Source organism: Perognathus longimembris, chromosome 25 (assembly GCF_023159225.1).
Source record: "Perognathus longimembris pacificus isolate PPM17 chromosome 25, ASM2315922v1, whole genome shotgun sequence".
Taxonomy (NCBI): Eukaryota; Metazoa; Chordata; class Mammalia; order Rodentia; family Heteromyidae; genus Perognathus; species Perognathus longimembris.
In genome coordinates, this window is record NC_063185.1 from 5829077 (window position 1) to 5854532 (window position 25456).

Consider the following 25456-nt stretch of genomic DNA (forward strand, 5'->3'; position numbering starts at 1 on the left):
CTTGAAATAAATTAATAATGAGGATGCCTATTGACTTTCCTGAACAAGCTTCATCTTCCTTCCCATCTATCTGCAAAGATCATCACAGACCCTTGATTTCATGCAAATTCTCTGTCTGATTTCTGCAGCCCATGCTGGTCTTCTTAGTTTTGGTTCTTGGCTTGCAGTGGAAGGGGTTGCAATTTAGTCAATAGGCCAACCTAGCATGAAAAGTGCTTCGGATGAAGTGAAAGATGAAAGTGCCAGTGAGCGGTACTGAATAGACAGTGATTCACCCTTCTCTTCTCTCCCTGGCGGGGGGCGTGTGTGTGTGGGGGGAGAGTTGAGGCTGAGCTGTCATGCAAAAAGGGGGCTAACGTAGTCAATTCTCTACCAGGTCTGTCTCGCCCCGGATAATGAGACTTTAATAACAGGTTGCCTGAAGAGGCTGTGTGTGTGAACACGCACATGCGGGGCCTCAGAGAACAAACATCAACAAGACCAGGGGTTAGGGCGATTGTGATGAAAATGACTGCTTCTTGTGGCTGCCAGGATTCCCTCCCCACACTCTGCAGTTCGCTTCAGCTACCTAGGTGCACAGAGAAGGCTAAAATTAAGCAGGAGGATCGGCTCTCGACAGGCTGTTTCTCGAGTGCAGAAGACAATAGCTGGTATTGTGCAAAAGAGCTTTTTGCCAAAGGAGAGATGACGCCCCTCTGCCACCAGGCAGGGTTGGTAGAGGAGGGTTCTTGGAATGGAGAAAGATCTTGTTGGGGGAGGCAGGGGTGTGGGGCTGTGTTTGCCGAATACACAGATCCAAACACCAAAAGTAATCAGACAAGGCCTGAGGAGGGTCAAGGGTGCTGGTCCAATGTCCAAGGAAGTCTGAACTTCCTCCCTCTTGCTGTGGCCTTTCTCCTCTAAATCTCCCCCTGAAGCCAGGTCTGATGGCTTAGGCCTGTCATCTTAGCTACTCAGGAGGCTGAGATCTGAGGACTGCAGTTTGAAGCCAGCCCAGGCAGGAAAGTCCATGAGACTTATCTCTTTAGCCGCCAAAAAGCTGGAAGTGTAGAAGTAGCTCAAATGGTAGAGTGCTAGCCTTGAGAGGAAAGCAGTAATAGTGCCTAGGTCCTGAGTTCAAACCCTAGTAATGGGACATATGTGTGCACGTGCGTGTGAGCACACACACATACACATAAGAGAACATTGAGGGTAGAAGCTGTGTCTTCACCCCGAGACTGTGTACAGACCCTGACCCACCAAAGGTGCCCACCAAATCCAATGTCTGTTGCATGACAAAATGACTGACCAACTGACTGAATCTCTGGTACATGTTTTGACTTCCCATTCCCTGATGCTCACATTGATTGCTGATGATGTATCTGTCAAAGTTCAGACTCTGAAGCCAGGCAAACCAGGGTTGGACTGTAAATTTAGATTCAACAACTAACAGCCTCTCCACAATTCTTCTTTATTGGGAAAATACCAGTCTCCACTTTATGGCATTACTGAGGGTTAAACAAATCATAATAAGATGATTATGAGGTGCACACAATACTCTTCTGACATGCCAACTGGACAAGAACTGTTACTGATTTTATTACTTGGACTAGCTTACTATTATTATTAGTGGCAGTAGCAGTAGTATTTCCTTCAGTGCAACAGGCTCCAGCATCTGGCTGAAGGCCTCTTGTACCTACAATCAACTCTCAGGAAAGTCCTCTCTACAGGTAGCAATCACTCCCATTAGTAGCTTTCCATACAGCTAGCAGTCAACAACACTTATCACTTTTCCAAGGCCTGCAAGGCCATTGATAATCTGGTTTCTTCCACCTCCTGAGCCCCATGGGCAACCCAGTTTCCTGTCATGCTTTCCCTTTGAGGAATGACAATTTCAAACTTACTTCCACCCCAGAACTGGATTTTAGTTGATAAAAAGGAATCGACCTCTGCTTTGTCAGAAAGTCTGCAGTCAGGGGGAGAAGAAGATGGCATTCTTAGGTTAATGCTGGAGAAGGGCCAAAGAGCATCTTTTCTAATATCAAGTCTCTTGCCTTGAAACTCTGTGGGATTCCAACTCTTCTAGAGTCTCAAACCTAGCAGGCTTTTATGATTCATTCATGAATAAAGATGAAGAGAAAATATAAATATAGGACAGTAAAATAATGTCTGTTGTAATTGGCTTAATTATTCTAAGATAGCCCCCCCAGAGGGGGGGGAAATCTATGTTTTATCATTTATTAGAGGGGGAATCTATGTTTTTTCATTTATTAGAGAGTGATAGAAAAATAATAACTTGAGTTAAATCCAAACTTAATTTTGTTTGGCATGTTAAGGTCGTGTCCAGTTAACTCGCTTCTCTGGGCCTGAACTGGGCCCCATCCTTGACCCTATGGTCTCCAGAAGTCTCAGAACTTCTCTGTGTTGGCTGTCTCTTACCCCCCTCCCACCCCAACCCCCGGTGGGATTGATAAGTTCTCCTAGACCCCCAAATATCTTTATGCCTGCTTTCAATTGACAAGATAGAAAGCAGAGTTGATAACTTCCAAAATGTAAGAAGATAAGAGATCCATCAGCCCTCTGAGCTGCTCTAGGAGAGATGTCCAGGCTTTGGTGCTGGTCGGGATCCTTGGGGACGTCTGTGGGCCAGGAAGCCTCATTTCTGTCCATGATCCCCACAGCAAACACCTTCAGCGCTGTGCACAGGAAATGACAGCAAGCCGACATCTGGGTGCCACAGGGTCGCCATTCCTTGGCTTCTTGGTTCTTAACAGTTCATTGTGATTAAAATTTAAAAAAAAATCACAATCCAGCCTTGACTAAGACTGGTAGGGCCTCTGTATGGGCAGAGCTTTGGATTCTACTTCCTTCACATCCACCATCTGCCCATCACTGTTGTCATCCCCTGTGTGAAGCAGCAGGTCCAGTCTTGCCTCCCAGTGCACCAAGCTCAGTTCCCTCTGCCGTTCTTGTAGAACACTAGCAAGCATCTCTCCTTGTGGCTATTAGGTGAACGCCTGTCTTCTCACCTGTCTGCCATTTCCATGATGGGGGTGGCTGTGGCTATTTCCATCCCCAGCACCAAGCTCAGGCCAAGTGCGAGCCTCTACTCTCACCCTTCCAGCCTGTCCTTCACACAGCAGACACCTGTGCTTGTCACCAGTGCTTGTTCAATGCATGCTATTAATTATTATTTCATGGCTCACTGCCTTCAACTCAGTATCAGAGCACACTCAGCTTCCAGAAGCAGCAGTCCTGGACGAGGTGTGTGCATGTGTGAGTGAGTCTTGAGGACCAGGATTGCTGGAAGAAGAGGCAGACTTTTCTGTGACCCAGACAAGCAGTGTGGGGCTGAATCAGCGTCTTGTTTCTGGGAGCATACGAATCCCTTCCTTTATGGAATGTGGAAAATTTCCATTAACTATCCTGGAGAACAGAAGCTTCTAATTTTGCCCAGGACTGCTGAAGCTCCTTCTAGTAAAATAATTCCTGGGGAGACAGTCTTAACAGAGGTAATATATTTGATTAGGAAAATGTCAACACAGCTATGCTATGACGCTGCCTCAATCACAGCCTATAAGGAAAAGTTTGCTGGGGTTATTCTGTGAGCAACAGAGCCCACACTTAATCTCCAATGAGAGGTAAGTGGGGAGGCCATACATACATACACACATATACATATACCCACATATATGTCCTATATGTGCATATAACACACACATATATACACACATACATATATGTGTAAATGTACATACTTATATATGTGTATATATGTATGCATATATACAAATATTGCACACACATATATTGCATATATACATACATATATTGCATATATGTATGGATATATATGTATACATGTATACTCATATACAAATTTGTATACATATTTAAGTATATTTATATAAGTCTACATGTACATATGTATACAAATATACATTTCTGTACAAATATATACTATATATCCATATGTCCATAATACACACACATATATACACATGTACATATATATATATGTATATTCCCAATGAGAACAACATTCCTAACAGTCTGAGCTGAGAACTTAAAGAAGATGGGTCCTCGGTGGTATTTCTCTCTCCTCCTTCATCCACGGTCTAGAATCCTTCGATTTTGTACTCTGAAAGCATACACGTGGTCAAACTCTTTTTCCTTCCCTTTGGTCATCTGCAGCTTCCATGGGAAGTGGCATGGAGCTAATGAGCTGCCAGCAGGTGCGCTCTCTGCCTTGTCCACACTCACCCAGCAGGGGCCTGTGCGCATCCCTTTAGGTCCCCTTTAGGTCAGCTGCTGTCACAGGATGCCTGTGAAAAACCACCTCTGAGAGACACTGTGGTTCTAAAGCGGAAAGAGGCTCAGAAGCTTGGAATTGCTTAGAACCTAGGATCTGACTCTAGGGCTTGTTCTTGTGGCAGCTGGCTATCTATTTAATGGCATATGCTAAAAATCACCTGCCTGCATGGTCTGACATCCTACTGCTAAACTGTTCACTTAGGTTAACGAGCTCCTTGCCTTTGCAGTGGTACAGGTCTGTCTTCCATATCATCTGTGTAGTGATGAGTTTGCATCAGATCCCTCTTTCTCTTTGCTTTCTTTCTTGCTCTGTGTGTGTGTGTGTGTGTGTGTGTGTGTGTGTGTGTGTATGCGTGCATGCGTGTGTTGTACTGGGGCTTGAACTCACGACCTTACGGTCTGCTTGGCATTTTCACTCAAGGTTGGTACTCTACTACTTGAGCCACAGCTCCACTTTCTGGCTAGGTGTCTCATGGACATTTCGGCCTAGGCTGGCTTTGAACCTTGATCCTCATATCTTGGCCTCCTTAGTAGCCATCAGTGCCAGGCTCAGAGCCTCATTTCTGATCCTGTGGGTCTATTGCTAAGGGCATTAGAATCTCACAACAGTTTTGTTAATGTAGTTTTCTGGGCCTTATCCCAGAAGTACTGTAATTTGATCTTAAGAGGTAGAGTTTAGGACGCCTGAAATGTCACTAACTCTCCCAAGTGATTCTGGTCTGGTGTGAGTACCACCGTTCACACTGTGTATTCATACCTCCATGTGATGAGTTCAACCCATTCATTTTCTCCCTGACCCTTCCCTGAGGTCTGTTGGATGGAGGAAATGGCACTGTGGGAACTGAATCACCCTGGGGGATGAGGGCAGGATTGATGGAGGACTTGGGGCTGAAGCTGACAGAGAACCATTCTCCTTTGAGTTTCCTTTGCTGTGCTTTTCCACTATGGGCTGGACTATCACTTGGGGCTGGCTTTTGTAAGATGGCTTGGGCATTGGTGCCAGGGTGAGCAAGGCTCTTATAAGAAAGCTCCCCCTAGACTCCTTATTCTGATTTCCTTGGAATACAGCAGGAGTTGAGTTAAGAGGTTGGTTTTCAAAAATGGAAGTGAGGTGATTCCTGCAGTATGTGCCAACCTAAACTTCTCTCCCATAGGATGGGGTCATTTTTTGTCACTTGTGGGGCTTGAACTCAGTGCCTGATCACTGTCCCTTAGCTTTTATGCTCAAAGGCTAGTGCTCTACCACTGTGAGCCACAGCTCCACTTCTGGTTTCCTGGTGTGAAATGGAGATGAGAATCTTACAGATTTTCCTGCCTGGACTGGCTTCAAACTGCAATCCTCAGATCTCAGCCTCCTGAGTAGCTAGGATCACAGTTGTGAACCACTAGCATCTGGCTAGGATGGAATCTTGAGGCCATTAGAAATAGATGGGAGGAGCCCTGCCTTCCCCTTTCCTGTGCTTGTGGGCAGCGGGGAGGAGACTCCTTGCACCTGAGAGGCACTGATGGCCTTCTGCACCAAGCACTTGACATGAGCCCAGAGCACCCCCGAAGGCACAAGTCTCATTTCTGTTCGCGTGACTTAAAAAATTATTGTTATCAAAGAGGATCTCTTGGGGGTGGCATGCTTCAGGGAGCAGTCAAAAGGTAAAAGATGACATTTACAAAAATCCATTCTTTCCTCTTTCCACTTCACTGCTCTATTGACTTCTCCTTTTTCAATCCAATCCTGTTTACAGCTACGCATCCCAATTCTGGAACTACTAAGGCGGTAAACATCTTGCTGTTTCTCCAGTGTGCTTCCCAGCCTGGAAGGCTGGGGGTCCCTGTGCTTGGACTCCCCCGGGTATAGAAGTTCTTCACAGGTGCCTAGCACATGGGTACCCAGGGGTTTCAGTCTCATCTTCCCTTTCCCCTGGACTTCCTGACCCAGTGGCCCCAGTGCAGGCCACACTAGTCTCACGATAGCTTAGCTGTGCTGGGCCTGGTTGAGAGTTGGAGCCTGGTCAGCCCTCCTCTAAGTCATAGCCCTCTTCATGTAGAGGTCAGACTAGAGCCCAGCCTCTCAGCTACTCCGTCTTTTGCTGACCTGGCTACCTGGAATCTGGCTTTGCTTCTCCTATTTCCTCCTCCTCCTCCCTATTCATAAAGAACTGAGTGGACGCCACCCTGTGCAGAGTACCATGCTAGATTGCAAAGGGAGCTGGCTTCTGGGCCTGACATGGCCTGACATCTTTTCCACATCCAGTTACAGTGTGGCTCATGCTAAGTGGATACATTTGGCTCTCCTCCTGGTGCATGCGGAGCCATAGTGCCTCTGCGTAAGTTGAGGCTGTTCACCGTGGGCCCCCCCCCACCCCCCAGCAGTAAACTGTCGAGTATGATTGAAATGGTATGAATTACTCCCACGGATTTAATAATGCCTGAGCAGATGGCAGATGGGCGGTGAGATACATCACTGCTAGTGTGGGTCCTTTGGTACTAAATCAGTTCCTTGGTAGCCCAGCTTGCAGTTTTTCTCTTGTCATCCCTGTGCTCATCACTTGTACTTACGGAGGGCTTATGACGAGCCAGGCATGGATTGCATGCCATTTCCGCCTACTGGATCATAGCAGACACATTGTGCCATCGGCCCTCTCAGTTCACCTTCTGCTCTTAGAACTGGGGAAGCCAAGGTCTTGGGGATTCTAAGCAGTATTCAAGACCACACATGTAAAAGAGAGCTTTGACAGAAAGCCCATCTGAGGCTCCAGTACTGCCTGTGGCATCTCCACCTGCACCATTTCTTGCCCCTGGGCCTGGCACCTGCTCTCTGGGGATAGAGAGGCTGCTGGAGAAAGTCACAAATAGCCTCTGCGGCTCCGCAGCACCGGGCCATCCAGACTAGGGACAGTGCAGCTCATGGTCTGAGCTGAGTTCTGAGACTACAGTATTGTCCCTTGGTGATGATGGTTCCAGAAGCAGGGTGAGGCAAGAGCCTACTGCAAAGTAGACAATGCTCAGAGCCATTTTTCTTTCTCCCTCCCTCTTTTCCTCCCCATCTCCCTCCCTTCCTCTTCTTTCCTTTCCTTCCTTCCATTCTCATTTCTTCTCTCCCCTTCCTTCCTTCCTTCCTTCCTTCCTTCCTTCCTGTTGCTTTCTTGTATGCTTGCTTCCTTCCTTCCTTCTTCGCTCATTATCCTCTTCTTTTCTTTCCTTCTCCTTCCCTCCCTCCCTCCCTCCCTCCCTTCCTTCCTTCCTTTCTTTCTTCCTTCCTTCCTCTCTTATGTAGGGGTTTGATCTCAGGACCTCATGCATGCTAGGCTGGTGCTCTACCACTTAAGCCACACTTGTAGTGCTTCTAGTGCTACCTTCACTGGTTATTAAGGAGCCAGAGCCCAGTGAAACTCTTCTGCCCATTGTGGCCTTGAACTTGATCCTGCAGATCTCAGTCTCTGGAGTAGTTAGGATTAAAGGTGTGAGTCACTAGCACCTAACTTTTAGCACTATTTCTTGCCACTAGGCCATATCCCCAGCCCCTTTTAGCACTATTTCTAATGGCTAGAAAACTTGAATGTCAGGTCATTCAGGGCTTTCTGGAGACAGATGTCTGGAAATAGTTGTCCTTATTGGTCCCAGCTGTGCTTGTGGCTAGAGATCTGAGTCTGCTTTCAGGAGTGTGGCAGGAGTTTGATGAAGGCATGGAGAAGTTCTGGAATTGGTGAGCTAGGGGAAGGACTAAGTCTGCACACACCCCGATCAGGCATAAACAACCTCTTGTATCCTTGAAGGAATTTTCAAATAAGGTGAGAAGTCTTGTTTCCATTTAGCCCAGCCAGGTGCTAAGAGCTGTGGTCCTATACCCCATGCAGACTCATCTTCCATAGTATTGGAAATGGCGTTCCCCAGGCCCACCTAGGAAATGTAGGTCCATTCATGAATCTCACTCATGAGAGACAGATGAGAAAGAGCTGACAGGTAACTTTTCTGTTTCACCCCCTGATGTGCTATTATCCTGAGATGGGATGTTCTGCAAGTCTCCCGGTAGAGGTCTGTCAGGCCCAGGCTGTAGAATCTGACAGACAATGCCCAGGGCAAGTAGCTTTCCCCACATCTCACTTTACATTCAAGCCACATAGTAACACCTTCTCCTTGCTTCCTGGTCTTTCCTTCCAGTCTTACTTCCCTTGTTCTCTTTGTTCTAACAGAGTTATTGGAGTACAAACTTTGCCCAGGACTTTGTTTCCTAGGCAATGTAAGACAATAATAATAACAAATTAAAAGATAATAATAGTATAAAGATACTGCTACTACTACTACTATTACCACCAATTCCTTTTATTACAATTTTACTGTGACTTATACCAGTTCACTGAATCTTCACAATATCCCTATGATCAGGCATTTTTGTTGACTCATTTTAAAGGTGAGAAAATTACTTAATTTTTTCAAAGGAGATAAAGAACATACAACCACTTAGCATATAAGTGGAAATATGAGGATTTAACCCACATCTTTTGTCCTTCCAACTTCAGAGCCTGAACTCTAAGCCATCCTTGAAGAAAGTTACCTTTCACCTTGAGAAGTGCCAGAGCAACTAGAGTTTATACAATATGCTACTTATAAAAGACTCCCCTAAACTCTCAGGAAGCCCAAAGAAACTCTTGGTGTGTGTGTGGTGGGGGGGGGTGGTGGTGAGGGCAGTGAGCCAAGTACTCACGTTGTAAATGCTGGGTTGTATTTTGCACCTCGGTAGTAAGAGTACAGGTTGAACATCCCAATCATGAAGGCCACGAACACCATGATGAAAATGACCATGAACTTGAAGATGTCTTTCACAGTTCTCCCCAGGGAGATCTGCAGGGGTCCAAAGCTCTCGTTGGCTGGCAGGATATATGCAATCCGTGAGAAGCTCAGGACCACGGCAATTGCATACAGCCCTTCCGATATGATCTGAGGGTCTGAAGGCCACCACTTGTCCCTGGCTGAAAGAAAACAAGCTGGGTTACTTGGGGTCAGAGTATGTTCTAGAAGATGAACCAGTTAAGGCACCTTTTGTAGTCTCCAACTGTAGGACTTTGCCTTTGTCTTAGGCCAATCCCGATACTCAGACAGTATCAAGCTCTTGGGATGTTCTGGCTCATCTCTCTGGATCATCTTTCTCCCACTGTAAGCTCTGCTGAATTCGCAGTCTCCTTTAAGACTCTGCTCAGAAATCACCTCTTCTGGCAAGTCTTCTATGGCTCCCACAGGCTGGGCAGGATCTCTGTTCCCTGGGACACACCTGTCACACCTAATGCCACTTTAACCATCATGAGCTTCATTCTATTCATCTCTGTGTTAGTATCATCAGCCTCACAGGTCTGTGGTTAGGGTGGCATGAAATCATATATACCTATTGCCGAGCCCCGGGTCTGGCACCCAGCAGGTGCTGATCAATGCTGGTAACAGGAATCTTAAACCATAAGTCAGAATAAATGAGCTCATAGCAGGGCAGAAATGACCGAGAAAACACTATTAGGTTTTGCTCCCCAGGAAGAGTGGGATGGGAAATTTGCTCTTCCTTGATGGAGCTAAGGCCATATCAGCAATGACCAGTCTGGTAGATTTGTTAGGACAGCTCTGCTCCAGGTTACAAGAGTCTTCAGACTGATCCCAAGCTGGGCTGAGCTTATGGTGACCAGTGACTGGCTGCCAAGGTCATTCCTGCAGTCAGCAGAAAATACCCATAAAGTGTTCCCATTGCAGTCCAAGCAGAGCATGAGGCACTGTCCATAACAAACCAGCTGCCTACTGTGTGCCAGGACAAAGACTGAGTCTTCAGTGAGGGTAGCACTGCCTTTCTGGGAGAAGTGTGTGTGTGTGTGTGTGTGTGTGTGTGTGTGTGTGTGTGATCTGTGGTTAGTCTTGTAGGGGAATTCTCAATGTCCTGAAATTCTCCCTGTTCCAGTTCCATGAAAATTACTCTGCTAAAAAAAAAAAGCCAATAGTGTTCCCATTGAGAAATGCTAAGTGAAACTTAAATTGAGAAACACTGAGAAACCTAAATTAGCCCTTACCCGTACATTAGCTGTAATTTCCACAACAGCCCTGTAGAGTAGATATTATGATTGCCATTTTAAAGATTGGATTTGGGGTATGGGGTCCTTTTCAGAGCTCAGTAAGTGCAAATAGAAAAGATATTACATAGCCATTCTTGGCACCTCCAAGGGAGATGGGGGAGGAAGGAACTTATTCTTTATTTGCAAAACTAGACTCCGTTAAATAATTACAATAATAGAGAGCAGTAAGAGAAGCCAGACCACAAAATTTCAGGTGGGGCATTCAAAATTATAGTTAGAAATATCACAACATTGTGGATTCTCCATTGTCATCAAGGTGGTAACTCAGAAGTCCATGAAAGATGAGTAAGGAGAACAAATTATGTCTTTTCTAATAGATCTGTCACCCTGCATGGAAAAGTAATGCATTTGAATAACACATTTGCCACTTTCCATTGATCATCTTCAACCTCAGCTGTAATACTAAAAGTTACTCCCATAATCTGCTCATGATAAATGGAGCTGTTTGTCCCATCCTGGTGACCAAGTCAGGACTTTAAGTGGGAGATATTTCTTCCTGGACTGGCTCATAAGGGTGATGGGTATATACAGACAGCACTGAAGTGATGGAGACAAAAGGAATTTTTATCTTGGAGCTGTTTTCACGAGAAACATCCTCTTTTCACAAGCAGAAAATCTGGAGTCCTGCATATTTGTTGTTATAATTAGGAGGAACCAATGTTTGCCCACAAGAGGGCACTCGTCCTCCATAACTGGACTCCATGCGAGGGAAAAAGACACAATCGAGTTCCAAAAGATTTCCAAGGGCAAAGGGTGAACCACAAAAGCAAGGGTAATATGCTATACTTTGGACTGGGAGAGAGTTAATTCATGAAGGAATAGTAGTCATAGGTGGACAATTTTGACATTTGAGCAGTACCTTTCCTCTTTGCTTGATGTAGTCTGGGCAGCAGGAATTGGGGTGGGACCATGAGCTCAATTGGCATAAAGGAAGGTCTGAATTTGTCAAACCAACAAATGGTAAGGGAGAATGGGGAGTAGTTGATTTGTAATACTGCCTGGCTCTCCACTTCTCAAAGGGGGTGTCCCTGAATTTACAGGGAACACAATCTACATTGCAATTTTTTTTTTTGCCAGTCCTGGGCCTTGGACTCAGGGCCTGAGCACTGTCCCTGGCTTCTTCCCGCTCAGCACTCTGCCGCTTGAGCCACAGCACCGCTTCTGGCCGTTTTCTGTATATGTGGTGCTGGGGAATCGAACCTAGGGCCTCGTGTATCCGAGGCAGGCACTCTTGCCACTAGGCCATATCCCCAGCCCTACATTGCAATTTTTGCATTACATGGTCAATTAATTGTCTACAGATATTACTCTACTTGACCAAAACATTCTGTAGTTACAAGATCCAACTGGTTTCATCTGACAGGAACATGTGACATTCAAACCCTTCAAGTCACATTAGGTGCTGTTTATGAATACTTACCATGCATCCAGCTCCCCCCACCCTGGATTTTTTTTTTTCTTTTTGTCAGTCATGGGGCTTGAACTCAAGGCCAGGGCACTGTCCCTGAACTCCTTCACTCAAGGCTAGTGGAGATAAGAGTCTCACACACTTTCCTGCCCTGGCTGGCCTTGAACCATGATCCTCAAATCTCAGCCTCCAGAGTAGCTAGGATTATAGGCATGGACCACCAGCGCCTAGCTACTCTTTTTTTTTTTTTCTGGTTAAAAATATGTTCCCTGGGGCTGGGAATATGGCCTAGTGGCCTAGTGGCCCTAGTTTGATTCCTCAGTACCACATATGTAGAAAAGGCCAGAAGTGGCACTGTGGCTCAAGTTGGCAGAGTGCTATCTTTGAGCAAAAAGAAGCCAGGGACAGTGCTCAGGCCCTGTCAAGCCCCAGGACTGGCAAAAAAAAAGAAGTTTCCTTTGCTCTCCTATCTTTTTCTTTTACTACAAGAAGAACTGTGTTTGGGCAAGAATACTACCTAAGCCGTAGTACTGATAATAATTATTATAAGTTAATGATCACTTAATATTTTCAGGGCATAAAGAAAAAAACCTTTACTAGTTTGCTTAAACCTTTTGGCATATTACCTCTGTGTTACACAGTAGAGAACGGTGATTCCTAAAGGTTAAGTAAACAAGGTGCAAGCTCCTAAATTAGGATTTGAATCCAGGTTTTTTTCTAAGACCCCAGAACTTAACCACCAGGCTATTTAGCATGATTTTCAGTTCAGTTCAGGCCAGAATGCTCTGCTACTGGAAGCAGTCCTGTATTTCTGGTAATATTGTAAGCCCTGCCATGAAAACCCAGATTCTTCAGCTATAAAATAGAAACAAAAACGACCAATTTCACAGGGCTATTGCAAGGATTGGAGTTTATGTGTATAAAATGTCTGCACCCTTGCCAGAACAGTGTAGGTTCTCAGTAAAAGGCTGCTATAACTTTTTTTTACTATTCCCACAGTCTGGGTTTTACTACCTGAAGTGGTATAGTTTTATGATTAGAATGGCTTCAGGAATCTTTTAAGAACCATCTCTCCACAAGGAGAGAATGTAGAGCCCTAAGAGCAGGTCTTCTCTTTGTACAAAACAAGGGAGCTCCAGTACGAAAGGCAAAAATAATATTTTTGGTATTTATATTCCTTTAGTGCTGGATTCACATTGGAGAGATGTTTCTTAAATAAACAAAAACAAAACTCTACAGAAATGCACTTACCCATCTTTCCAAAGGCAAACAAATCCCTGGGAAACCTCATTCTTCACTGACACATGAAGATTTCTTGTGTGTGTGTGTGTGTGTGTGTGTGTCACTACTGGGACTTGAACTCAGGGCTTTGAACTACCCCTCAGCCTTTCTGCTCAAAGGTAGCACTCTGACACGTGAGTCACGGCTACCCTCTTGCCTTCCTGGTGGTTAATTGGGGATTAAGTGCTCGGGAGCCTTCTTGCCCGGGATTGGATTTACCCAGCTGGATTTAGGCCCTGAGACCAAGCCAGGCCAAATTCACAGAGATCCCCAGGGCAGCACGCGGCTCCACTTCCGGCGGAAGTGCCGGGGAGCCGAGACTCAACATAAGCAAGAAGGGCTCCATTCTGGATCTAATCACCATAGGCGAAGCAGGCCACTTCCGGTGGCAGTGAGGTAAGCTAAGGTGTGACTCAGCAAAGGCCCGGCGCGCTCTGCCCCGCTCCCAACTCACCGTAGGTGAAGTAGGCCACTTCCGGCGGAAGTGAGGCATTGCGCAGCGTGGCGTGTGGCACGTGCCGGTCCACGTACAGCTGGGCCTCGCTGGCCTTGAGGAAGGCCATGAAGCGCGCTGTGAAAGATGCCACGAAGACGGACAGCATGCCGAAGTCCAGAAGGTTCCATAGGTGCAGCGCGTACTCCCGCGGGCCCTCCGCCCAGATCTCCTTGCACTCCGACCAGATCATTCCTGCGTGACAGTCGGGGGGGGGGGGGGCAAGAAAGAGGCCCGGTTTTCAGTCACCTTGGTGGGGTAGGCTTTTTTTCCGAGGATGGGGGGACCTGAACTCAAGGCCTGGACGCTGTCTCCGAGCTTTCTGGAACCAGGCTGGTGCTCTACCACTTGAGCCACAGCTCCACTAATGTGTGTGGCTCATTGGAGACAAGAGGCTCAGGAACTGTCCCTCCCCAGGCTGGCTTGGATCTCAGCTTCCTGAGTCACTACGATTACAGATGGGAGCCACCACCACCCGCATTTTTTGACGTCATTAAGGTCAAAAGTCACCACAGAGGAGCTATCTCCTGAGACATATTTAGACCCAGGAGCCCCCTTCAGCCCACCATTCCCTTTTCAGGAGGTGAGGAGACAGCTGTCATCCTTTGGTTGATTTTGGGGGGGGGGGGGGCGGAACATGGTTTCTGGCATTTAAGTTTCAGAACTCAGAGGTCTCAAGGAACCATGGAGATTATAAATATAAATATAATTAATTTAACAGAGGCCCCAGGAATTTCTGGAGAAAACTCCTGATTTTCCTATTTTTCCCCCCTCTATTTTTCAGTGGTTTTTCAATGAGCTTTAGTTTTGGGGGTTACTAGAATTTCTTTTGTTTCTTGATACTTGGACTTGAATTTAAGATCTTGTGCTCTCATTTGCGCCTGCTTGCTCACAGCAGGTGCTCTGTCATTTGAGCCATGCCTTGGGCCTGGCTTTCTTGCTGGCTCATTGGAGATGGGAGTCTCGGGGATTTTTCTGCCTTGGCTGCCTTTGAATTGTGATCTTCCAGGTCTCAGCCTCCTGAGTAGCCAGGATTGTCAGCATGAATATTAGTGCCTAGCTAGATTTATTTTCTTCTCTTTTTTTTTGCCAGTCCTGGGGCTTGGACTCAGGGCCTGAGCACTGTCCCTGGCTTCCTTTTGCTCAAGGCTAGCACTCTGCCACTTGAGCCACAGGGCCGCTTCTGGCCGTTTTCTGTATATGTGGTGCTGGGGAATCGAACCTAGGGCCTCATGTATCCGAGGCAGGCACTCTTGCCACTAGGCTATATCCCCAGCCCTTCTTCTCTTTTTTGAAATAATGTTTTGGATTTTAAAGGCATGCCCTCATTGTTAAATGCCCTCATTGTGGAAGTGTATAAACAAAATGTTACTAGTAGCTCTACCTCTCTTCCAAGCCTGGGCTAATACTTTGGTGTCTGCCCTTCTAGACCTACGATGCCTAGTACTGAAGCTATCTTGCTTATACCCCCTCACATGTGAATATATAACTACTGTGTCCCCCACCCCTCTTTCCACACACACTGAAGAGCTTCCAAGCTTTTGCTTTGTAGAGAGAGTAAAGTCACTGGAATGTTCTGCAAGTGCCAGAAATACCACACATCTGAACCTAGCCTCCCTGGCCCTCCCACCCTCATTTTGCTCAGGACTCCACTGCCCAGGACTCCCTTTTGCACCCATAACTTATCCAGCTGTCACCAGGGGTCCTCATAGTTAAAACTCTCAGATTCACCCTGCCCTTTTCAGGTTTCAATTTCATTTTCTTACCTCATGAAGTATGAGTCATAGCCTATTCACTTCTCTCTTCAGAGACCTGCAATGTATTACTTATAGCCCCAAGAAAAGGCCCAGACTCCAGAGCTCAACCTTATACACTTGAGTGCAGAAGTAGGCCCAATAGATCTTCAGTAGGTCACAGAACAGTTCCAGTTGCCAACCATTTGCTTGATTATCTTACTTCCTTGTCCCTAAACCTCAAACCCAAGCACACAGACCCATGCCTGTGTTAGGTATGGGAGGATTCCCTTGCTGAAAAAGTTTGGATTTAGTGATGATACTGGGAGCAGGACAACTTGGGCACAGGCTCACCTCTGGGTGCCTAAGAGTGATGAGCTGATTTCTTGTACTCTTCTGGGACTCTGCCTAGGGACTGTTTTGACCAGCGTTTTCCCTTTTCTGCTGAAAATGACCCATCAAATAAAAGGAATCGAAATGTCTTTCCAAGGCGAAAAGTAATTTGAAAGCAGTTCTCTAATGGCTTTGTGAAGGATCAGATTGGATTGTAGTTTCCATGACAGGAAATAGCCGAAGCCACTGTGGATATATTCACAAGACTTTCTTTCCATCTCATGCCTTTTTTATTTCCCCTAACAAAACCACTTCTCAAGGGTGCCCTATCAAAATTTGTGTGATAATTCAGCAAACTCATCATTTTCTAAACACCAAAATATACTTTCATCTATTCCTATGCAAATAGATGTTTTGGAAATGTTACTAGAGAAACCAGTACAGGCTAAAAAAATATGTTTGTTGCTTTCCTCTTCCCTCAAATTAAAACTCCTAATGTCTTAGTGGAATAGTTCTTAGCTAGGCTTTGGGTGGACCACTGGCTTTCACTTAGGATAATTAAAATTTATTCACAAAACCCTGGGTTCAAGTTCTAGTTTGGCCACTAGCTGGCAGTGTGACTTTGGGTCTGTCCCTTGATTGGATGTGGAGCTCAGAGTTTATCTGTGTAAAATGAATGAGTTAAGGTTTTGGAGTAACTTCAAGCACTAAAAGCTTTGTGTGTCTGTAATGCAAATTATTTACAGAAAACTGTCTTTTCTGATGGGTAGAGTAGAACCTCATTGGGCATTGCAAATCACTTCCTCCATGCTCAAATGTCTGCATCAGCCTTCCTAGATTTAAATATTAACTCACCCAACCTAATTTAAATTATTTCAAGGCCATAAGTAAAAGTTACATGGGCCCAAGAGGTCGAGCTGTAGAAATGCTTAATGAAAAAAAGAAATGTGTGAAATTAAAATACTTTAGTTAGTGAATAAAATTAAGCTGCATGCTTCCAAGGTGCCAACGGTAGTTTAGGATTTTATACTGGAACTGAGCCCCAGGTTAAATTTTTTTTTTTTTGCTTCTAGCCTGTCAATCAAATAAATGTTTAGAGCCCAAGGGCTCAAGGGGTAAGGATGCTGGATACTTGAGCCTCCTTCAGGCAATGAGGGATGCCTACAGGTTAGAGAACAAGGTCACTGGTAATTAAGGTGCCTGGCTGGCAGAGGACTAGGCTAGGATGTGCCAGCAAGCTGAAGGGAAAGGAGTAGCTTGATGTAGGAAGTTTCTGAGCAATGGCTTGCCTGCTATGGAGATGGGAGCTGACAGCTGAAAAGGCAATCATTCTGATCTGGGCTACCATGATATTCAGGAGGGCTCCACCATTGAAGTACTCTGCTACTGAAGTACTATCATGGCCTGTAGGGCTTCTCATACTCGTCCAGGGCCTCACATCTGCTTCTTTCTTTTCCAGCCAGTTTCTCAAGACTGGTCTCAGCATAAGTGGGTTCAATAAACTCATAGGAGGGAAAACATGCCCAGAGCTCTTGAACCACCAGCCCTAACATCCAAACACTACCTCAGTGGCAGGTCTTGTGCAAAAATCTGGACCTCAGACACTGTGAGGGTTTGTTTGCCTTCTAAGCAGAAAGATGACATTATAGGTTCAGGTACTTCTTAAGAAAGCTCCTCTTGTTCCTCTTCTTCTTTCCTAATTATAGTAGCTTACAGTTACCTAGTACTTTGTAGAGGCCAGGCTTTGTGCTAAATACTTGACATATACTGAATCTTCTTAACAGTCTGATAAATCGTGACTGTAATTACTATCTTTGCTTTAAAGATGAAGAAACTCATGTGTGCAGCAACAAGTTAATTGTGCAAAGCCACAGAGGCAGACCAGGCTCTTTGCTGTCCCCTGGGCTATTTCCTCCAGTCACAAATGTACACTCACAGGTCAGGAACTCACTCGGCCACTGGACAGACATGGTTGACTTTTACCTCTGGGAAAGCTAGTATTCTAGGGTTGCAATAACCAAGATTATAACATCCTCTTCCAGTTTAGTATTGGAGACAGATGTGTCCACAACTAACAGTGATACCTGGTGACAGATGCTATAATCAAATATGTCCAGAGGGCTGTTCGTAGGGGACAGAGAGAATGGGGTCAGTATGAACACATGCTTGTGAGCCCAGTGCCTAGCAGCCATGCATCTGTCCACTCAGTGAAGTGGGCGAGTCTGTGGAGGAGGTGACCCTTGGGTTGAGCAACCAGAAGGTCAGTGAAGGGGAGGTGCTCTCAAGGTGATAGCTTCAGAGGTGAGGGAATTGTAAGGAGCTCAGTAGAGTCCAAGGGTCAGGAAATGGGTGCAAAGATGGCAGTGAAAGGCCACCAGACCCTGAAAAACTCCTTTAGGTTGTGTTAAAGAGATTGGGGCTCACCTTGAATATTTAGGCAGCCTATAAATGTGGTGAGTGGGTAGTGAGGAAAATGTTTGCAAATTGTTTGGAAATCTTAACCAAGTGAGTGGAAGACACAAAAGAATGCCTGAGTAAGAACCCAGCCTATGTGATTTTACAGTATTACTTTTGGCCAGATTAGAGCTCAGACTCAGCACCATCCTCAACAGTTTATAATCCTGGGTGTGTTGGGCCAGGGAGAAGCTGAACTCTTCTATTTTATAGGTGTAAAGAGTGGAATACTGAGAGGCCAGGCCACCAAAGACAAAAAGATGCAGCCCCAGGCTGTCCCTCTTTCCAGCCTTCAGATGTATTTTGCTCCTGGCATTTACATCTTACTCCATCAACTGAGGTTCTAATACTTTTGCATCTGTTTATGAAAATGTTGCCAAGTTTTCTATGAGGCCTGGACAGAGTCTTTCAGGAAAGGATTGTATTCCTAGATGAGGCTTCCTGACCTACAAGCCTCTGAGGGCTTTCTGAGAACCACTGATGTTCTTGCACTGTCCCCTAATGAAGGCCTCCAGGGATATACTATCCAGTGGGGAAGACATAAAGTTCATCAGCTGCCCGAGTGTTACTGCTTTAATATAGGCAGTGAAGATGAGCACCTGACATTGGAGATTTTTCCAGGCTGGAAGGGGTGATGGTGCCCGGGCTCACTTAGCATTCTCTGTCCAAAACAACACATTTGATGGCTCTGCAAGGAGCATGCACCTAGTGATAGATAAGTCTTTCCTCCATGTGTGTCTTCTCTTTTGGCTTCCTTGAAGTTGTGTCCTCCTGGATCCTCTAGCTCTTTGGTTCCGTCTTGCCAGTCTCTGTGTAGCTTCAAACTCCTCTGCTCATGTTTTTAATGTTGTGGGTTGACAATCTACAATTTTCTAAAAATTCTGTTGATAACTCGGTAGTGCATGTGGAGGGAAGGAAGAACAATACACTTGTAATAATTGGGTCTAACTGACCTAGAGAGAGCTGTAACTGAGGAAAATCCAACATGCCCAATGCAAGGAGGAGGGTGAGAGGGAGAATTCCCTCACCCAGTGGCCACTGAAAGAGGCCACAGTAGAGTTAGCTACAAATTTGTACTACTGTAGACATGTTAATGTTATTGAAGGCAGCAGAAGGAGAATATATAGCATTGTCAGAGGCATCAACTGTTATTAGATCAGAGGAATTAAGCTGGGTGCTAGTGGCTATGTCTACAATACCAGTTATTCAGTAAGCTGAGATCTGGAGGATCATGGTTTGAGACTAGCCCAAGCAGAAAAGTTTACTAGACTCCAAGTAATCAGCAAAAGACAGGGATAGAGGCCTGGCTTAAGAGGTAGAGTACCACCCTAAACAAGTGAGAGGCCCTGAGTTTAAACTCTAGGACCACCAAAGAAGAGAGGGAGAGCAAGAGGAGAATAGGAAAGAGTGGAGGTAGGGGACAGCTTGAAGTTTTAAATAGATTGGTTTAAAAATGTCTCACTTTCACAAGGTGACATTTGAAGGGCTGGCTGTATAACTCCTTGTTAGGACACTTGCCTAGCATGCAAGCCCTGGGCTTGGCCCTTAGCAATACACAGACAGACAGACAGACACACAGACACAGACAGACAGACAGACACACACACCTGAAGGAGGAACTGTCCAGCTGTGGGTAGAGCCAAGGCAGGATTCTGAATTAGAAACTGAGGCAGGGAGGCTCTTGGGGTTTAAACAGAGGGAGTGCTGGGAATCATGGGCGCCAAGAGCACTGTAATGACACAGGCTGCTGTAAAGACACTGGCCATCACTGAGGGAAATGGGAAGCTATGACAGAGCCCTGAAGCAAAGATGGACACTGCAGCGCCTGTGCTGAGAACAGGTTGAGGGGCCAGAGGGGGAAGGGTGGAAGGGTAGAATTCTGGACAGAGCCATCCACCTCTGTTTCCCAATCCTCCGTCTCATAATGGAGCAGCTTGGACTTCAGTGAGAGTCTTTAGGTTCTCTTCAGCTTTGTGGAATAGAGATGGCCTTCTTTTTTTTTTTTTAAATAACAAATTGGTGTGAAGTATTCCAGTTATGAGTCCAGTCTTGTCATGGGAGATAGGATCTGTGTAGCTGTGTTTTTGAAGTTGATTCAGGGACTTTTTGGCAGTTGCCAGTACAGAATTCCAAGATGCCATCAGCAGTGCTTGCCACTCTGAGCAGAGTGGGCTAGATGCTAGATCTCTCTGTGCTCCAGCACAAAGAACCTTCTAGGTGCCCACATCAGCTTCTTAAAAATCATTGTTACTATTACAGAGTTTTATAAGGTACTTAGGACAAGCAAAACCAGTTTTTTTTATAGCCCTTTACTAATACCTGGCAAAATGCCTGGTTATATTTATTGAAGAAAAATGGAAAATATCAGCAAAGATCTTGTCTGGATATAGCTAACACTTCATGAACCATTCCCTACTCCATTCCCTCAGTGTCGCCTTCTGCCTGTCTGCACTCCTGGTAAGGCCAGGTCCCCTCCTTGGATACCGGATCAGTTACCTACTGAGACCACTGCTCCTATAGATGATGGTCAGGCCTCAGGCCTTGTGTCACTTGCTCTGCAGCAGTGTCCAGTGCAAAAGATTGCTCTCTGCTTCTGGATATAGTTGCTTTGATTGACTTCTGGTCATTACTCTTGTAGTTTTCCTTTTACCTCATCTCCTTTGATGGATACTTCTTATGTTGTCATGCTTTAAACATTTATATGCTCTATGTCTTGATCCTTAGTTCATCTGTCCACATTCCAAGTCAAGATGAGCTCATATATGATGTACACAACTTGATGTTTCCAGTGAATTTTAGACATATCCATTTGCTACTTGACATTTCCTCTTTATATCTAATATATATTACAAACTGAAGTGTGATTTCTTTTCCTTTTCTTTCCTCCCCTGCTCTGCCCCCTTTTCCTCCCTTCCTCCCTTCTTTCCTCCCTTCTTTCCTTCCTTCCTTCCTTCCTTCCTTCCTTCCTTCCTTCCTTCCTTCCTTCCTTCCTTCCTTCCTTCCTCCTCCTCCCTCCCTCCCTCCCTCCCTCCCTCCCTCCCTCCCTCCCTCCCTCCCTCCCTCCTTCCTTCCCTTCCTTCCTTCCTTCCTTCCTTCCTTCCTTCCTTCCTTCCATCCTCCCTTCCTCCCTCCCTCCCCCCTTCCCCCCCTCTCTCATTTTCTGCTGGTACCATATCTTGAACTCAGAGTCTTGTGTTTGCTTGTTGCCTTGCTTGCTTAGCTGGTGCTGTACCACTTGAGCTGTGACTCTTGAAGGTGGACTTTTCTTCTGTTCTGGGTAAACTTCAAGGATTACATCTGTGAGCCACTAGTACCCAGATTATTATAGAATTTCTTATATTAAAACATTTGGTTTGTCCTTGGCTGCTTCCTTTCTCCAACATCCTATATTTAATCCAATAGTAAATATTGATTTTACCTCCAAAATGTAGTTACCATCTGCTTCTTTCTCACACATTTTCTGTCTGAATTATGGCAGTGGCTTCCTAACTGTTTTATTGCCTCTGCTCTTGTTTCACCACCATCCATTCTTTTTTTTTTTTTTTTGGCCAGTCCTGGGCCTTGGACTCAGGGCCTGAGCACTGTCCCTGGCTTCTTCCCGCTCAAGGCTAGCACTCTGCCACTTGAGTCACAGCGCCACTTCTGGCCGTTTTCTGCATATGTGGTGCTGGGGAATCGAACCTAGGGCCTCGTGTATCCGAGGCAGGCACTCTTGCCACTAGGCTATATCCCCAGCCCCACCACCATCCATTCTTAATGTAGTAGTTAGCTACCCTTTAAAAACTTAAGACTTGTGATGTTACTTCTGCGCTCAGTACTGCAAAGGATCTGCCCCCATCTGCCTTTATCTCTGCTGCCTTCCTCTGGATTTATCCCAGCCACACTAGGCTTTAACACATTGTGTCCTAGGATGTTTCTCACTTTGTCATAATATAGAGATAAGAGTGCATGCTTTTACCTGCTCAGCTATTCTGATAAGGTGAAATTTGAAGACCTAAAGGAAGAGAGGAAAGCAAGTCATGTAGATGTTTATTCTGCTGTTCTTTCAATCAAAACAGTTTGGTTACTGACTAGCTGTATGAAGATGTTACGGAGTCATTATTTACTTTTTAGTTTTGATAATGGCTTTCTGATTCTCTTTTAGAATAAGTGGCCTGGGTTTTTGTTACAAGCCATGATGGTGTAACACACTGAAGAAAGGAGATGAAGTATGTTTTTCAGACATTGGAATTGGAGAACAGGATTATGGTCTCTGAATGAAGGGAAATAAGTGAGGTAGGTCAATGATAGCACTTTTTTTTTTTTGCATCTGCTGTGTATGAGAGGGAGTTTTGAAGCATAGCAGGCAGCATCACTGAATTGAAGAGGCAGAGATTGTAGTTTAAGTGATTTGATATTAGGTAGCAGAACTCCAGAGAGGAAAGCAAAGGATACTACGCAAATACAAGCGAGTGAGCAAATCAACAAGGATATGAAAAAGGAAACAAGCAAGACTCTGGAAGTTTAATAGGGGTCTATTTGAATGTTTGCTGAAAATTAAAACTTGAATACATAGAGTGCAATTTTACAAACAACAGCCAGTGGAGCTGTAAGCAGAACAAGCACCAGCACTCACTTAGGATGAATATATAATTGAGCTCTGACTGTCCCGAGTTGAGAGTCCTTGATGAGTATGCAGGACATTCAGCCATGAGTCTCAGAAATGAGTTAATTGGGGATAAGAGTCTCATGGACTCTCTTGCCTGAGTTAGCTTTAAACTGCTGTCCTCAGATCTCAGTCTCCTGAGTAGCTAGGGTTATAAGCATGAGCTAGTGGCACCCAGCTAGTGGTTTAAGTCTTTCTGCTTTCATAGGATGCATATCATTTATTTAACACAGGCTGTATGCTAGTTACATTCTTTTCAAATCTTTGTACTTTTGTTGCTTAAAGGCATAGAGACTTCGACCATGCATACTGTTTGACTCATGTTTATGCATGCAAACACAATGAAAATTATAGCAATACTGGGTTTTTGTCAAGAAAGTAAAATTGAGGATGAATATCCTTAAGCCAGTTTACTTAAGTGATCAAGTCTTGATAGTGCATAATTTTTTTCAGTCTTTTGAAAACTTATTTTACTCAAGATACTGCTACCAGAAACCAACTTTTATGATGTAAAGCTTATAATTTATTAAGGCTTTGCTTATATATGATAGCACTGGCTCTTACTGTAGCTTATTATAGCTTTGACAACTTCTCACTTTTTCCTACTCAGACTTATATATTTTAACCTATCAGTTTTTGAAGTTTTTGGTGTTAGAAAAACATTGGCAACATTTTCTTATGTTCAGCTTTAGTCATTGCAGGCTTTATTTTTTTTTCCCCACTAGTAACAGTTTTTATGGATCATATAAAAGATAGCCCTTCTTAGCTAATCAATGGGGAAATTGGGGACAATTTTCCTGTTATTGGCAGTTATTGGCAGCAAAAAATATCACCACAAATTCCACAGTCAGCATGTTCATTTACACAATTGATGAGGAAATGTTCCTCCCTAAATTTTAGACATTTTTGTTATCCAAATTCTATAATACATTTGTGCCATGAAGTTTTATAGCATTTTTTTTTTAAAAAGCAGAACTTGGTTTATTGAGGCCTCTAGGAAACTGCATTTAAGTGATTGAAATCTGTTTCCCAAGCAAAATCACATTTCAGTCACTTTTAGTACATGGATAATGAAAAATATTTAACACATATTTTCTGAAGCACTTCCTTTCAAAATTGAGTTTTTTGTTACAAATCCGTGCACCTTACATATCAACACATGAAAAAGTTGAAAGTCAACTTGGCTTGCAGTTATTTCCTTATCATTTGGCCTATCCAGAGTCCACTCACAGGAGGAGGCAGAGTGGAGAAGTTTAATCATGTCCTATTATCATTGGAGGAGGAGAAAATAAAGGCCAGAGCCCCTTGCTTACCTAAGACCCACTTCATGATGAGCATTTCCGTCCAGGAGAACTGTGTGGTTTTCACCCTGAAGATCTGTTTCGGGTAGTCGGTGAAGGTTTCATTGGGCAGGGTTTTAACACCTTCAAATCGGTCGGATGCATTCACGACTAACAATCCCAAGAAGATAGTAAAGGAAACTGCGTGAGCCACAAACTTCATGAAAGGACTCCTCAGGGTTCTTCCTAGCTGGAAACAAAATTTGTATAAAACACGTTAAACTGGCAACCCTACCTGGGTATAGATCTCTCTATAAAATAATATCAAAGTTTGATTAGAGAAATCCTCCCTCTTAGACTAAAATGGCTAAATGAACCCATGTTTTTTCTCCCACTTATATGTGAGATTCTCTTTGACTAAATCTTTTGCTACTTGCTTTGTCATTTTAGGGAGAGGCACTATGAGTAAGGAATAGAACACATAGACATAACTATCTAACATCTTATTACATAGATACCAGTAAACACATAGGATTTTAAGTCCTTCAAATCTGGGACAAAACAATCTGTCTAAATAGAATTCACAACAAAAAAAGTATACTTTAGATGTGTTCCGTTGCTGTTTAAGCCATTTACTTAGGCTTCTTGCTTGAATTATTTCTTTTCAACTTTTCTAGTATCTTGATAAATTTACTTAAAGCTGTACATTTCCCGCTAGATAACTGGGTAGCTGTGTTCACATAAAGTTTGACATGCTATTCTGTTACACATATTTTAAAATTGCTTTTTAAAAATTTCATTTTCAACTTAAGAATTTTTTTCTTTCTAGACAGAGTTCTTTCTTGTGCTTTGAATAAATCTAGGCTGAGGCAGGAGGATCTCAGGCATTCTAGGGCAGCTTGGGTTATGTAGATAGTGAGATTGAGAACTCCGTGGGCTGCTTAGCAAGACCTTATCACAAAGGGTAGAGATTTGTATTACAGTATATGTTCATAGGAAGCAAGATTCATGCCACTACTCTGACAATTTAAGTTTTCCTTACGGCCTAATGTTAATTTGCATAACTTGCTCCATAGCCTGAAATGGTCCTGTTAGAGAGCAAGAATTGCTCCCGTCTCCTGTGTCTTATGGTATCTATCCAAAGGCCACAGATCTTGGAGGACTAAATAATGAGTTTCACACTGAGTCCTTGCTGAAACTGTTCTTAAGTCACTTGGGTCTCTTTCAAGTCACTGTCATCACCCTCACCTAAGCACCAAACATTAGCTTTCCCCCAGGTAAACTAATAAGACAAGAACAAATGTTTTCTGAAGCTCAGTTCCTTCTCTAGGGCAGATACACAATTATAACTGGTGGCTTGATTTATTGATGTTTGCATTCTGCCTCATTCAGGAATCCTAGAGTGAAATGTCACCCGGGGGATAGCATATTGGTG

At 44.5% G+C, this 25456-nt stretch overlaps 1 protein-coding gene across 1 annotated transcript in view; it reads right to left on the reverse strand.

Annotated features, from left to right (window-relative positions):
* Trpc7 (transient receptor potential cation channel subfamily C member 7) overlaps positions 1–25456 on the reverse strand; it is a 123934-nt gene that overhangs the window by 19571 nt on the left and 78907 nt on the right. The window contains exons 5-7 of the mRNA XM_048334241.1: positions 24055–24271; positions 13538–13771; positions 8993–9257 (exon numbers count right to left, since the gene is read on the reverse strand). Of these exons, the coding sequence (XP_048190198.1) occupies positions 8993–9257; positions 13538–13771; positions 24055–24271 (716 nt within the window). The remainder of the gene's footprint in view (positions 1–8992; positions 9258–13537; positions 13772–24054; positions 24272–25456) is intronic.